At 32.3% G+C, this 14,777-nt stretch overlaps 1 protein-coding gene across 1 annotated transcript; it reads right to left on the minus strand.

Moving 5' to 3' along the window:
• Positions 1-6,564: 6,564 nt before the first annotated feature.
• Positions 6,565-13,318, minus strand: LOC133289429 (diphthine--ammonia ligase). Its single transcript, XM_061487356.1, has 12 exons — positions 13,220-13,318; positions 13,080-13,151; positions 12,266-12,345; positions 11,478-11,703; positions 11,313-11,345; positions 10,839-10,921; positions 10,632-10,704; positions 9,987-10,320; positions 9,540-9,871; positions 8,510-8,847; positions 7,659-8,013; positions 6,565-7,207 (listed from the first exon to the last, which is right to left on the minus strand). Exons 1-12 carry the CDS (start codon positions 13,295-13,297, stop codon positions 6,989-6,991), a joined length of 2,223 nt encoding a protein of 740 aa, XP_061343340.1. The 5' UTR covers positions 13,298-13,318; the 3' UTR covers positions 6,565-6,988.
• Positions 13,319-14,777: the final 1,459 nt, after the last annotated feature.

Below are 14,777 nucleotides of genomic sequence, written 5' to 3' on the forward strand. Positions count from 1 at the left end.
GAGATTATATGATTCCCCACCTATATAAACCCCTTACCTCCAATTGAAGAGGCATCAACAAAATATCATTTTCATGAATTGTTACTCTGTCAAAATCTAGTCCTTGTGCCCATACACATTCCCCTTTCAGACTACACCTGCGATGTCTCTCATGGAAATTTGGTCCATACCACTACTATTTCAAACACCTACACAGAAATATATGTCGCCCATTGCAGGATACAAACACCAAGCTCCAATAATCCAAAATAGTTCAAGTTGAGAAATGAAAGCCAATTTTTCTTTTATCTTTTTTAGTCATTTTATTCACATGTTTTTATATTATTTATTTTTAAAAATTTATGTTTGTGATGAAACCCATACTGCTTTATAAATTGAGCAATGCTACAAGTATTTTCAAGCATACCGAAATTTTTACTTACGCATAATTTGAGTTACAATCAAAGTGAGTTTGTTATCGCCAATTTCAGTCTAATATTGGAATGATTATCCAAGATTGTTCCGATTAAATATTCTTCAATCATTATGCTGTGTATCAGAAAAAAGATTTCATTCAAATAATTATGATTCAAGATAACTAATCTCGGTTGTTGATTTGTTATTTGTAGTGAGGTTCTGTTAACCGTTAAAATGGACCTAGTTTGCGTGGTATGCAAGGGAGAAAATATAAGGCACCCTCCCTCAAACCTTATCTATTGAAAATGGGAGATCTAGTTGGAAGTTGTGGAGTTGACATTTCATGTGTAAATTTCACATAATTTAATGATAAATTTTGTGTCTATATTTTTCTTTACAGATATTAAATAGATGGGGCCAGTTAATATTTGTAAATACATATGAAGTGAAAAATAAATACAAGGTTTACACATAATGAAATCACCTGAAACTTTACACATGGCATCGCATCCCACACAACTTTTGTGCCTTGTCGTAGGTATCAGGGTTTGCCTAGGGGACTATGAACAAGACTTGAGAGTGTGACCTTGGTGGCTAACGTCTCCACTTTTGTAATTGTAACTATTGCATTTGCTAATAATACGTAGAGAGTAATGTGGTACTATTGACATGTGTATCTAGGTGATGTTGTACTTTGACTCTCGGGGTCAATGAGGTGGGTGCCCCAGTGGCATTGGATCCATATGTTCATTGTATAACTATGCCAGTTCATGTGGGAGGATGAAACAAAATCTGACATCATTTAACCAGATAATGGTTATATAACAAAGGGAAATAATACTCTTATGCTTCATAAGAGTACATCATTTTCCTATACTAATTCGTTTTTCGTGCCAATTAATTTTTCTTTTCTTTTTTAATATAAAATATGGAACCCACATTTAACTTCTCTCTACTTTTTTTCTCTCCTACAATCCTACAACATAAGAAAACTTAAACCCTATAACAAATGTAACAGGTTGTACTTTGCTAGTTTCTTTGATCATATCACATGTCTGCACTACCAACTTTCCCATAAAGACGAGATGTTCAAAAATAAAAAGAGATCATGCTTCTATCAATTGCAAGTTGGAGTAGCACTTGCATTCTACTTTTGGGAGTTATTATTAGAGGCATTACAGCCTTTGGGATTATTTATATGGGATATAGATTTCCAGACTCAATATAAAGGTGGGTGTAATTTTTTAACACATTATTAACACATGCATCAAACGGGATATTATTTAAATGTAGCAACATTATTTAGATTCTCTTATCTAAAAAAATGATCATATAATTATATTATTTGATTCCAACTATTCATTAATATGAGATAAGAAAGAAAAAATATAAAATTTTTAAATAAATAATTGTGATCAAATAATATGACAATTTTTTCACGAGAGAATTTAAATCCGTAACAACAATCATATATGTCTTCCGAATTGCTCAGTTTATATTTGATGTTTGATTAGTTATGTTTATCCTGGGAAAATAATTATTTATTTCCATGTAGGGAGTTTGAGTTGGATTTTTGTCAGGAAAGGATTAATGAAAATACAGCTTGCTAACACTGAATAGAAAATCCTTCGTTAATAATTTGTGGAAGCTTTTCTTGTCCTCTTTCCTATTGTTTTCTTTCTCACCTCTGTCTCTTACATGTGATTAAATTCTGGGCCAATGATAATGAATATAATAATAAAGTAAACCCCTTTGTACTTAGAAAAAGGTGTTGTTGCTTTGATCTTCAAATAATTTTAATATCAATTCAGCTTTTAATTATGGAAAATAACATTAATTGGATTCTTTATAAATGTTTAGTCTCTCAATTATGAAAGTTTTATCAATTTAATCTTAAACCTTGCAGTCAACGCACATAAGGACAATTTTCATGTTACCTTTTATAATTAAAAGATTTATTGATATTAAAAAAAATTAGAAGATCAATATAACTACTCTTATATACTTTTTTTAATATGAATTTCACTTATATCTTTGGAACAAGGGTTTAATCATAAATCATAATAATATGATTCCTGTATACAATATTGTCCATTGACTAATCATTTTTATTGTGGAACTGGAACTGACCAAAACTACGTGAACTCTATTTTTAATTAATAATGTTTGAATTATTTTGTCGGTGTTCGGTTCAGAAAAGAAGTGTCACAACTCACAAACACATGCCAACAACGAAAATAGTGCTTCAACAGAAAAAAGCATTTTAGGTACAGGGAGGATATTCTTACTACTAAAATTTTTTACTACTAACTTATTATCTATCTAATCACTATTGAATCAAAGAGAGAATGCTAAAATTTTTTTGAAAAAAGAGAAATGTTGATCCAATGATGATTAAATAGATAATGAGTTAGTAATAAAAATTTTTGGTAATAAGTAAAGATGGATTGAGCAATGTTTAGAAATTATATTAAAGGGCTTGCTTCATGTCAGTACCCATCACTTGATACGACAGAACCAAGCAATCCATTATGGAAATGAGAGCTTTTATCATAAGACATAAGAAGATAAGAGGGTAATATGAAAGGTGGGAATAACTGCAAACCCACTTGCTCCCCCACCATTTTTCTCTCCACCTTCCTTTTTTGTTCCTTTTTCCTTTTGCTTGCAAAAGAGAAGAGTAGACAATTATTTTCCGAGGAATTTTCAGAGGTTCAAAGTTAAATTCAAACCCTTCAAAGTTGGGATGTCGGTGCTATGTGATTGAACTAAGCAATGACGTTCTTTTGTGGACACAAAAGATGGATAGAGCCATAAATCCGAGGATATTCTTTTAGCATGTTTGTTTCACCTTTTTTTTTTTATATATATAAAAAGAGCAATTTTTATGCCTTACTTATTTTAGAAGTATTTTTTAAAAGTTAAAATTATTTACTTTTTTAAAAATATTTAGTTTTTTATAAAAAAAAATATTTGACTTTTGACTTCTACATTTTTTAGAAGTTAAAATTTTTAACTTAAAAAAAGAGTAGATTTATGACTTTTTTTTATGACTTTTGTTTTTTTTTTTAAAAAACAAATATCCAAATAAACTTATATTAAGAAGTGTTATTTTTTTTTCGTGAAAAAAATCCATCCAAATGAGTCCTCAGTGGTGGGTCCTAAATAAGCATCTAAAAACATGGTTTCACATTGGGGAAAATGGATAAAATTATATACATAGTAACATGATTTTAACTAGATTCATATTATACTCGATTTAATGATTTTAGATAAATTATACTTAACCTATAACTCTATAAGTGATTTGTTTTTGTTTTTTTAACTTTGTTTACGTACTTTTTAAGGCAGACAAGCTACACCAAACTCATTTAAGGGTTGTCTTCCTTCTTATTCATTCAATGAGTGGCCGAGTCAACTTCACAAATCACTTAGACCAAGAAAAATTTAACCGGTACCAAATACTAAAATATAAAATGTTATTTAGCTATTGTAATTTTTGAATTTTAGCTAGTGCCAAAGTCTCCACCACATCTAACGTGGCTCCGCCTCTACATCCAATAAACATGTAAAAAGTCAATTACAATATATTTTCGTCATCTTTCATATTTACTAGTATATTTTAAACTATATTATACTCTTTTGAGAATATTTTAACGGAAAAAATATTTCTTCGTTCATTAGAGACAAAATTATTTTCAGTGAACTCTGATCCGGATAAATTATAGGCCCATTAGAAGTCCAATGTCATACAAGGAAACCCAATCCCATTAAGGATCCAGTGCAAAGCGCGATGGACAACATCGCGCACAAGACGCGATGCTCTCATCGCGCAAGACAAGACGCTATGCCCATATCGCGGAGAAAACCATCCTTAAGGAAGCTAACTTAAGACCCAAGGCAATTCCACCGCGCCTTTATATCAATAAACAGAAGACAGCTCCAGCTTGCCGCGACTCTATGGCTTGACATTAAGAAGATAAGGCTATTCCAATTCTAGCACTGACCTGCAGCCCAAGTCTGGCCACTCAGAGGCCAAGCCACCTTGCTAAGGCGACATCATAACCACTATATAAGCAAATGGTACAACACAAGGTACGATCATCCATTACATTAATAACATACAAACTCCTGCCTTTGATACTGACTTAAGCATCAGAGTAACTTCACAGGTATCCCCATTCGGAGTCGTCGCGTTACAACAAAGGACAGAGACATAGAAAGATCCAACTTTGATTCGAGGCCCAAGACCAAGAACAACAATCCACATCTCAACCGTGTGTGATTAGGCTCGATACATATTGGTCAGCCCATAATGTATTTGGTCTAATCAAGCTCAAATTACATCGGTTTGGATTATAAAATTAAAAAATTCTAATGATAAAGACAAATATAACTTGCAATATATTATAATTATAAAAATACCTTGATTTCTGCTTCAAAACGACATCAATTTGGACATACCGAAAATAACTTATTTCCATTGAATGAGGAAATTCTTTACCCATATTTTAATGGGGAGAATTATATTTACAAACTTTTTATTTACAAACTCTTACAAACTATATTATGTTCTCCCGAGAGAACACTAGATTACACTATGTTCTTCCGGGAGTACATATTGTAATTTGTAAACGGATCATTCCCCTATTTTAATATCTAAATCTACTCTGACTGACCAAGACTAGGGGTGTCAATATAGGTTTTGACACGAGGGTCGACCCGCGACACGACACAAAAATTTGTGTTCGGGTTGACCCGGAAAAAAATTCGTGTCGTGTTCGTGTTGGAAAAAATGACACGTAAAAAATTCGTGTCGTGTTCGTGTCGACCTGTATTTTTTTTAAATTATTTTATTTTAATTTATTATTATTATTATTTTAATTTTTTTTAATATCGATCCATTTTTTTATAAAAAAATTGTCAATTACCATTTTGACCCCTATTTTGCGTGTTATTCGCGTCGTGTCAACTCGCAAAAAATTCGTGTTGTGTCAGTGTTGAAGATTTTTACACGAATAAAAATTCGTGTCGTGTTAGTGTTGATGTATTCGTGTCGTGTCGAATTCGTGTCGTGTCGACCCGTTTTGACACCCCTAACCAAGACACATGTCTCTTTTCTATATATATAAATTTCAATATTTTTCTTTTAATTTTTAGTTCAAATTTTATTTAAAGTGAAGATATATATATACAATACACGTGATACTTACGAGGAAAAAGAAATCAGGTGAGTATAATGAATAAAACCTAAATCACATTTCGATAAAGTCAACAAACTCCAAATCATAAGAGAGGTAGGCTTTATTCGCGTAAGCGATTACAAGCATAGAAACGTATTAAATCTCAAATTTATGTTAAATAAGTTTGTGGGTTAATTGACACCATTACACCCGAAAATTTAAAATAGAAAAAAATGTGTGTTATATTAAAGGAGGTAAAATTGTGTCATTTTAAGAGAGAGAAAGAAATAGATAAAGAAAGAGAGAGAGTTGACAAAAAAAATAAAGGTGTGGATCTTACCTCTTTATAAAAGTGAAAAGATATAAATTATGTCATTTAAAAAGATAAACGTTCTTTCCTTTAAAATATGGGGCAAGCACATCTTTTAAATGGAATATGCTTGAACACGCGTATAATTTGGGTAAGTTAGTTTTATGTGAGGTAGGTTCCGCACATATTACACGCCACATAGGGTACCAAAACCAAAGACCATTTAAATTTAGGCTTCCGAACCAAACACGAGCTTCCTAAAAACAATTTAGGCCACAACTCAATCAATTCCATAACTATTCATGCGTTAACGATTGAATATATTGTGTAACTTTTGATAATATATTATAAAAGAGCTATTTTATTCACACATCAAAGGGGAAGTTTGTAAAAAGAAAGAGCTGTTTCCATTACTTTTCCAAAAGGAGGAAGTGTATAGAAATAAACATCACCTTTATCCCAAATCCCAAATTAATTGAGGTTCCCAGTCAATGAATTCAAATAAAAAACATAAAAAATTGAAAAATAATAAATAAAAGAGAAAAAATAATAAATAAATAAATATAAAAAAAAAATCTTTTGCAACATAAGATATAATAAATCTACACTAATAGCTTTGCTCCTCTTAGTGGATGAATAACATTACACATTAATATTAACCAAAAAAAAGTAGTATTCAATAATAATATGGACAACCTAAACCTACTTTCGAGGAAATTATAATGATATCCATGTAATTTTTAATAAAATTACACTTCCTCCGTACAACCCTCCCATACGGCTAAAAAATGCAGAGTTAAATATAGTTCTTAAAAGTAAAAAAACAGCCCTGAAATTTTGTCAAATCTTGGGGAAGATCATCGTAGTTTCCCCAACTCTTTTTTTTACACAAATGAGTCATTAACAACTTAAATATGAGTATAATCCCACTCCGTCCAAATCATCAAGCTATTCCAGTGAATCCATTTGATGTTGCTAGTGGTGATGGTGTTTTTTTTTCCCTCAAAAACCTTGTAGATCAGCTGGTAAACTGCAGAGTAACTGAACCACCCCTTCACCCCCTCAATCACTTGAGAGTATTTTCAGAAAGCATATAAACTCAGGATTTCCGAGCCAGTAATTCGCATGTTATTACATCATCCATGGATGAAGCAGACCTCCCAGCACCTATGACAGGAACTATGTTGAAGATTGGTTCCTCACCATTTTTAACTTCCTTCTGACTCATTTCAGAAAGTTCCAAAAATGCATTGCTGAGCATAGGCTGCAATAGCTCCACTGACATTTGAAGGCTTGCCGGGACGTAGAACCTCAAACTCTGCATTGAGATGAGAAGAGAATTTGAAAGTTAAACTGTAAGAAAATGACCAGGCCCATAAAGAACACAACAATGGGGGAATGGAATAAAGCTGATCACTGGGCTTTTTATCTTAAGAATAATTATAGTTTGCTGATTCCCTTTTTCTAAATCACCTATACTACGCTTCAATTTCCTTTCCAAGAGGAGAAAGACTAAAAAATGCAGGGATACTTTTTGAGCGCAAATGAACATGAGGAGCCACATAAATTATCTGAATCTAAATAAATTGTTAATTAAAGAATGCAAGGAATTTTTAAGCTTTTCATTTATCTCCCTCCCCCAAAGGTTTGAGGAAGACAGTACAATCCAGAGAGGGGTTTGTACTGAATGCACAACTAAAATATGATCCAGACAATGGAGGAAGGAATAAAATTAATCTGGTAGATGATATTTTAAGAAATATACTAACCATTATATCTTCCCAGGCAAAGTCATTATCTGTTATAACTTTGTCAAGAAGATAAATGCAGAACTTCGATAACTTCTCCATATGCGCCTTAGATGGAGAATATTGACCATTATTGACATAATCAGCAGGCAGAGAATCAAAACATATCTTTGCAGCCAGCTCACTTGTAATGGACAATATAAAGGCACATATCTTTCCAGAAATCACACATTTCTGAATGCAAGAATCATGCCAATTTTCCCGCTTGAAACCCCAATAACACGGTGTCTTTGAACTAGATCTTTCTGTTATGGTCTCAATTCCTACCTCTGTGCCATCCTCAACAAAAAGAATAGGCTTTACTTCTACACATGCTCTAAAAAGCCAAAAAGTGAATATGCCAACAAAATGTTAGCATCCATGACATAAATTATGAGAGGATTCACAGAAAATAAAATCAAAAACAATGCAAGGATTCAATAAACTCCAATCCCCTTCTAACCACCCATACCCCAACTGCATAAAATGGAAAACAAAAAGGAGAATCCAGATATCTGATAATGTCTCAAATCAAAGGAACCAAATAGATGACATTTGTACTTTTTCTTTCTCCTTCAGAGCAGCTTTTTTGTAGTTATGTTGAGAACACACAACTGATAAAGGACACCACAACCTTAAAATAATGAAACCTAATAGAAACAGATAACAAAAGAACCATTTTTTCAAAATAAAAAGCAGATAGCAAATTGTAATTTCTAAAAATATAAATGGGCCTCCTTTACAAGTTATAGATCCATGAAAGTGTAAATATGTGTTGATCAAACAAGAGGCACAATTAAGAAACTAGAGAATCATGGGATACCCTATAGTACCTTTTAGGTAGATCAGGAACAAGGACATAAAGGAACATGGGATTTAAAGCTTTGTGAGTGTCTCCTTCCTGTAAATGGGAGATCTTCATCTGCCTAAGGATTGTTTCTTGTTTCTCCTGAACATCAAGTCTCTCCAATGATGACATATATTTAGAACAGTAAACAATGAAAACGATTGCAGATGTCGATATTGAACAATTAAAGCATTTTGCGACTGCTTCACTGTTTTTTAGTGCTTGTTCCAGTTCAACACCAGGGCCTCCATTGCAAAGATTCATTGTAGGAGGGTCAAGCCCCAATTGACCAGCCATGTGAAGTATACCCTCATGCAAGGTTGCCTGAAAGCAAAAGCATTAGAAAGAACAGAAGTGTCACTAGACAACATTTCAATGTAAAAACGTGTACCATACATCAACTATAAAAACGATGGTATATTAGGCAAGCTGTTACAAACCCACAAGCAAGAATTTAGGGAAGAGTTCCAGTAGACAGTTACCCAAGCACATGGAGAATTGGAGGGGAATAAAAGGGAGAAGGAGGAAATTCAGTGGGGCAGTTATCCTTTTGGAAAATCCAAGAATTTAGGGAAGAGTTCCAGGTCTCTCAAACACCTGGGTATCTGTATTTCTTCTGTAATTCTCATCTTCTATCGCAGATCTGATATCTCTTTGATACAGATTAGGGATTGAGGGTGTTAGAATATATGAAAAACATTTCATAATATTTCAATTGGTCCTAACTCCTGGTTATCTGTATTTATTCTGTAATTCCCATCTTCTATCACAGATCTGATATCTCTTTGATACAGATTAGGGATTAAGGGTGTTAGAATATACGAAAAACATTTCATAATATCTCAGTTGGTCCTAACTCAACTTGACTCTACAATAACAGAATTCATGCTTCAACTGCTTTCAGTTGTGTCCCAAGTCAATTTTCATAATGATATAATGAAACAGAACACAGATAACATATGCAACCTTGCTGTTCTGTTGATAAAAGATTGACTAGTGAGAACAGTGGGGTTCACCTGGCTGTATGGCCCAATGCAACTAGGTGCCCAACATGAAATACTCTGCACATGCAAAACCTTTTTATCTTTATTGTTTGCTACCAGAACTTCAATGTATGCTCTGCTTAAACCCATTTCTACCAGAGGCATTTCAACTGTACTACGGGATGGGACACCAAATGGGCACTTCTCCTGTGTTATAAACTTCACATATGTCTCATTTGCCTCAGAGAACTTATTCATGTCATCAATGTAAAGGTGGATATAGAGGACATTCTCCCAGCCCAAACCAAAGCCCGCTAATTGTGATTCAATTTTCCCCAAAACAATCTCCAAATCTTCCTGCAAACCTGCATTAAAGAAATAAGACAATTGGTGTCAAAGAACAAAATAATGATGCAGACTAAGAGGCAACTTAAATCATTTAAAAATAACACAGAAAAAGTAGAGAAGAATAATCAGGACCATTGCATGAATCTTGCAACCAGCAACATATGGAGAATGTGCACTTGTTATTTGTTCTTGAAATGTTAAATTTATGTCCTACGCCGTCAACTGGATCAGCACTATAATCCACAGGCTTCCATGTGGTTTCACATCTTTCTAGACTGTCTTGAACTTCAAACACAGATCCCTGTTTCTGTATAGAATCCTCATGTATTTTGTCTTGTAATTTTAAAGCCTGATCGTCTGCCTTATTTTCCAAGTGAAATACCACGGGATGAAGGATTCCAACAGGAGCTATGGAATTTGAAGAATGCAACACAATTTGATATTCATCAAGCACAATGCGAGCATTCTGAAAAATTTAAGGAACATAAAGATAAAAGAAGAAAATGGAAATGAAATATTGATTATAAATTTGAAGCACAACAAGTAACCAATTTACAAGATTGAATTCTCAAGATCAGTAGGATCAAAAAACTGCCATCAAAATAAATAAATGCAAATTGTTTTTATGGATGACAACAACTACACTCAAAAGGACAACAGGAAATCCACAATGCATAGTGGACCAGCACAAGACGTAAAAATGAAAAAGCAACAGTAGACCCCCAAGAATAAGAGAACGATTTTCAGTTAACCACAACAATGATGGTATGAACTTACAATAAAGAGGGGGCAATCTAGAGTTAATGTTTCATATTCCCCTCCTTCACCACAAACATTGATTCCGTATAACCTGCAAAAAAGTTAAAAGAAAGGATTGGGTGAAATGCAAATATAAAACCACCAAGAATTATGTTATTCTATAAACTTAGAAGAATTTACACATATATGACACATAAAAAGGGAGGGTGAATAATGTTGACATACTCTTTCAATTTATGCAAATAAGCATTTAAGAAGGCTATTTCTTTACCCAAGTGCTTTGCAGGATCCAAACCCAAGGCAGCTACCTAGTAACAGATAAAGCATTAAAGTCCAAACTAACAGTTCTCCAAGTAAATACAAAAACAAGTTGAACATAATAATTCGAAGGTAGAAGGAAATAGCTTCACTTGTATAACTCTTTCTTTTTTGGCTGCATATCACTCATATAACTCATCGCCATACATTTAAAGCAACCCTTGAGTTTTACAAGATTATTAGCATCATGGAATCTTCGAATGTTATCAATTGATACCAGACAAGATGTTCAATGTTATCAAAGCAACAGTAATATCTCTCTGCACTGATGATAAGAACAGCTATATGATAAGAACATAACAATTCCATCCCATTTAAAAATGAAAAAGAAAAAAATATAAAGAGCAATAACCATTAGAAGCAAAGTTAAACAAGTTATACCTTCACAGTTACAGCCACAATTCCATTTGCAATCTGGTCAGAACCAAAATGGAGTTAGAATTATCTGAACAATGGGGAAGAAATTAAAATCCTAATATGCAATTGCATACATGCATGACAATCAATTATGCTGCCAATAGTCCAAAAGACCAAAACATAATTTACCATTTCCTGGAGGAGCAATGACTGATCTTGTTTCCATAAGTATGCCAGAGAAACAAGGCCTAACCTTGAACAAACACTTTCCACCCGCAATCTCTGATAGTCGGATGCAATGGCTCCAGAAGACACTGCAGTAACTGAGGGTATCTGCCTTTTCACTTCACGTAGCAAAATAAACATATCTTCGACTTCATCACCTTGAGTTGTTTTGTAACCAAGCTCCTGATGCCTATCAAGAAAACATCAGTTAAAGGTAAAAACCGAGCATTAAATAAATAAAAATATTATCAAGACTAGGAAAATACAATGTATAGAACATTGTCCAGTAAAAAAATTTCAGATGGTATAGCTTTGGTTACAGGTCAATGAGGTCATGGCTTCAAAGGTCAGCCAACCAACCAACCACCCACAGTCATACAAGACTGAAGTGCCAAAGGGATTAAAAAGCAAAGAGAAAAAAAAGAAAAGAGGGGGGGCTTAGAATCATTCTAGCAGGTGATCTTGAACTATGTAGAAAAATTAGTGTTTACTTAGATACATACGAGTGAAATCCTTGAAATAATGATAACAAAAAATATATGATGTACCTTGATCTCATTATATGCATAGCAAGCCATTTTATAAGCATTAATACATGATTGGCAACTAAACAATTTTCTTTGAACTTTCATAATCTATATAGTATGTTACTAGGATCTTTGCGCTTAAATTAACTAAACTAACCTATCCTACTGATTTCACTAAAATAAAATAATTAGTTTTATTAAAAGATTTATGTTTAGAAGGCTTGCCTTGAGGATCCTTGTATTCTCCTCCTGAACAGTGGCAATCCCATGCATTCAGCAAAGCTGATGATAATTTGATGCCCAACCTGAGGAAAGCATTGAGCAGCCCATTTTCATTTTCAAACATGAAGGGAACACATATAAACAGTAAATATAAGCAGAGGTCTAAGATGGTGACCGTCTAACAGTTACTTCATTTTTATTTTAAAATATTACTAAAGCAAAATCCAAATAACAAAAAAAAAAAAAAAAAATTATCAGGAAGAAAGGGTCAATAAAGAGAAAGATAGTCAAATTGGCAAAGAGTCTAGAACCTGCTATCTCATCCTTTACCTTATCATAAAGTGGGAAGGGATTTCATCAGGTTCAAAGTTTAATTTGCTCCAATCAACAGCTTCACTTCCGAAGCTTCAGTTTAATTTAATCCAAAGAATTCCCAACATTCTACTTCCACAATATCCATAAACACACTAGAACTACTCTGAAACTTTCATAATACTTTACCATACAGTTTCTAGTGTACCCTACAGCTTTCAAATCAGAAGGCACAACACACCAATATTTCACAAAAAAGAGCAAGGTAGTCAAAATCAAAATCCTGAGATCCTACTAGTATACTAACGATTTTGACTACCTTGCTAATGGTGGCACTAGTTCTTATAGACATCTTGTAATTCCCAAATTGTGTCAGATGAAAATTTAAATTTGTAATATAAAAAAAATCCTTTTTTTTTCAAAAGAAATTAAAAAAAAAAAAGAAGTTGAAAATTGGAATTGATTAGTGGAGATAATGAAAGAGGAAAATGAAAACGAGGCATACAGTTTGGTACATGTAACTGTCGAGCTCGTCTACTGAATCATCAACCGGCATCAAATTCGCCAATGCAACAATCTATTGCAACACCACCAATTAGAAAATAATAATAAATAATAATAATTATGAAAATCAAAAAAGAAAACCTGGTGGCCATATTGAATAGACTTCATCATGGCATAGCAACTGTCTTTGCCGCCGCTAACGAGTGCCACCACCTTCATCCTCGTCAGCTTCCACAACTTGATGCAGAGTTCAGTTCAGTTCAGTGTTAGGGCAGTCACAAAAACGCTGCGTTTTTGGTTGCTGTTGCGTTGTCGTTGGAATGTTGGGCTTAGTTCAGTTCAGTTTCAAGTAACAAGAAAGTAAATGATTTAAATTTTTCTAATTGAAAATGCATGAAAGGTATTCTAATATTTCTTTATTAGGTTTAATTTACAAGATAATATATTTAAAATGAGGTAAAATCAAAACATTATCAAGAGTATCAAAATTATTTATTTAAATTATGAGTTTTTTAATTAAAAATAAATTTAGCTATATTTAATATAAAAAGTAAATGGAATTTATTTTTTATTTCTCTTTTCTCTTTATTAGACTTATTTATTTATTTTTTATGTATTACACAGATAAAATTATTTGGCGGTGGTGCCGTTGCCAGTTAGAACCTGTAGTTGCCGTTGCTGCGTCATGATTGATTAACTGTTAAAGAATCTTTCACGGTCATAGAATATCATATATAAATAATATATAATAAAAACTAAAAAAAAAGTTTTAAATTTTGTTTTCAAAATAAACTAAAATAAAACAAAACTAAACATGATTTAACTCATTATCTCATCTAAATGTTATTTTTTATATTAATCAAAGTTTCATAATCTAATCCCTAAATTAAAAAATCATTTTTATTTGTTCCTCTCCCAATGTATTTATAGTATATTTGGTAAACAATTATTTTAAAAAATCACTTTTTTCGAAATTTTTTTTCCAAGATTTGTGTTTGAAAGTTTTTTGCAAAAATAAAATAATCTAAACATGTGATTAATTTAACATCTTGTTGCGATAATTTTTTTTTATATATGTATTAATTATTAAACTGGAATTGAATCCTTTTATGTCTCATGATGTGAAAATATTCATTCCTTTATTAAATATGATATGCTAATATATCTTTCTAAGTTTGGTTTCCTGTTTGCAAACCACATTGTTAGAATTCGATATGAAAACAAAATATGAAATAATAAATTGTGTGTTCACACAAATTAATGATACTACCGTATCCTAATCACGTTTAAATAATTGCAATGTGCAAGTGATGTTATATAGAATATTACTAATTTAGTTGGACAAATAATTTAAGTATTTTTTTCTATATCAATTGGATAAGTAATTAAAGAGTTTAAATATTAATGATATATAAATAATTAATTTAATTTAACAATTGATTACTTATATGGGTTTTATAATTCTCATGATTACTAACAATTGATTACTTAGTTGTAGAGATAAAAAGTATGTGGGACCCATGTGTTAGAAAAAATTATATGTAGGACCCATGTCAGCACGAAAATCGAAAGATGTGTAGGAAAATTGTAATTCTCATGTTAAATGAGAATTATAAAACCCTACTTATATATGCATGTATATCCGACATCAAGGGAGAGAGGTATTTAAGATATATTTTTTTTATGTGTGTTCTAAACC

This window comes from Gastrolobium bilobum, unplaced genomic scaffold (assembly GCF_033153095.1).
Source record: "Gastrolobium bilobum isolate Gb01-03AN ecotype WA unplaced genomic scaffold, APGP_CSIRO_Gbil_v1 utg3711, whole genome shotgun sequence".
Lineage (NCBI taxonomy): Eukaryota > Viridiplantae > Streptophyta > Magnoliopsida > Fabales > Fabaceae > Gastrolobium > Gastrolobium bilobum.

What these genes read in the sequence shown, in the direction of transcription:
- LOC133289429 (XM_061487356.1), bottom strand. Translation starts at nt 13,297, where the DNA reads ATGAAGGTGGTGGCACTCGTTAGCGGCGGCAAAGACAGTTGCTATGCC. An exon ending in AGAATACAAGGATCCTCAAG is followed by an intron (nt 11,704 to 12,265) that starts GCAAGCCTTCTA and finishes TTTTCTTGATAG; the next exon opens with GCATCAGGAGCTTGGTTACA. An exon ending in GTTGCAAGATTCATGCAATG is followed by an intron (nt 9,872 to 9,986) that starts GTCCTGATTATT and finishes TCTTTAATGCAG; the next exon opens with GTTTGCAGGAAGATTTGGAG.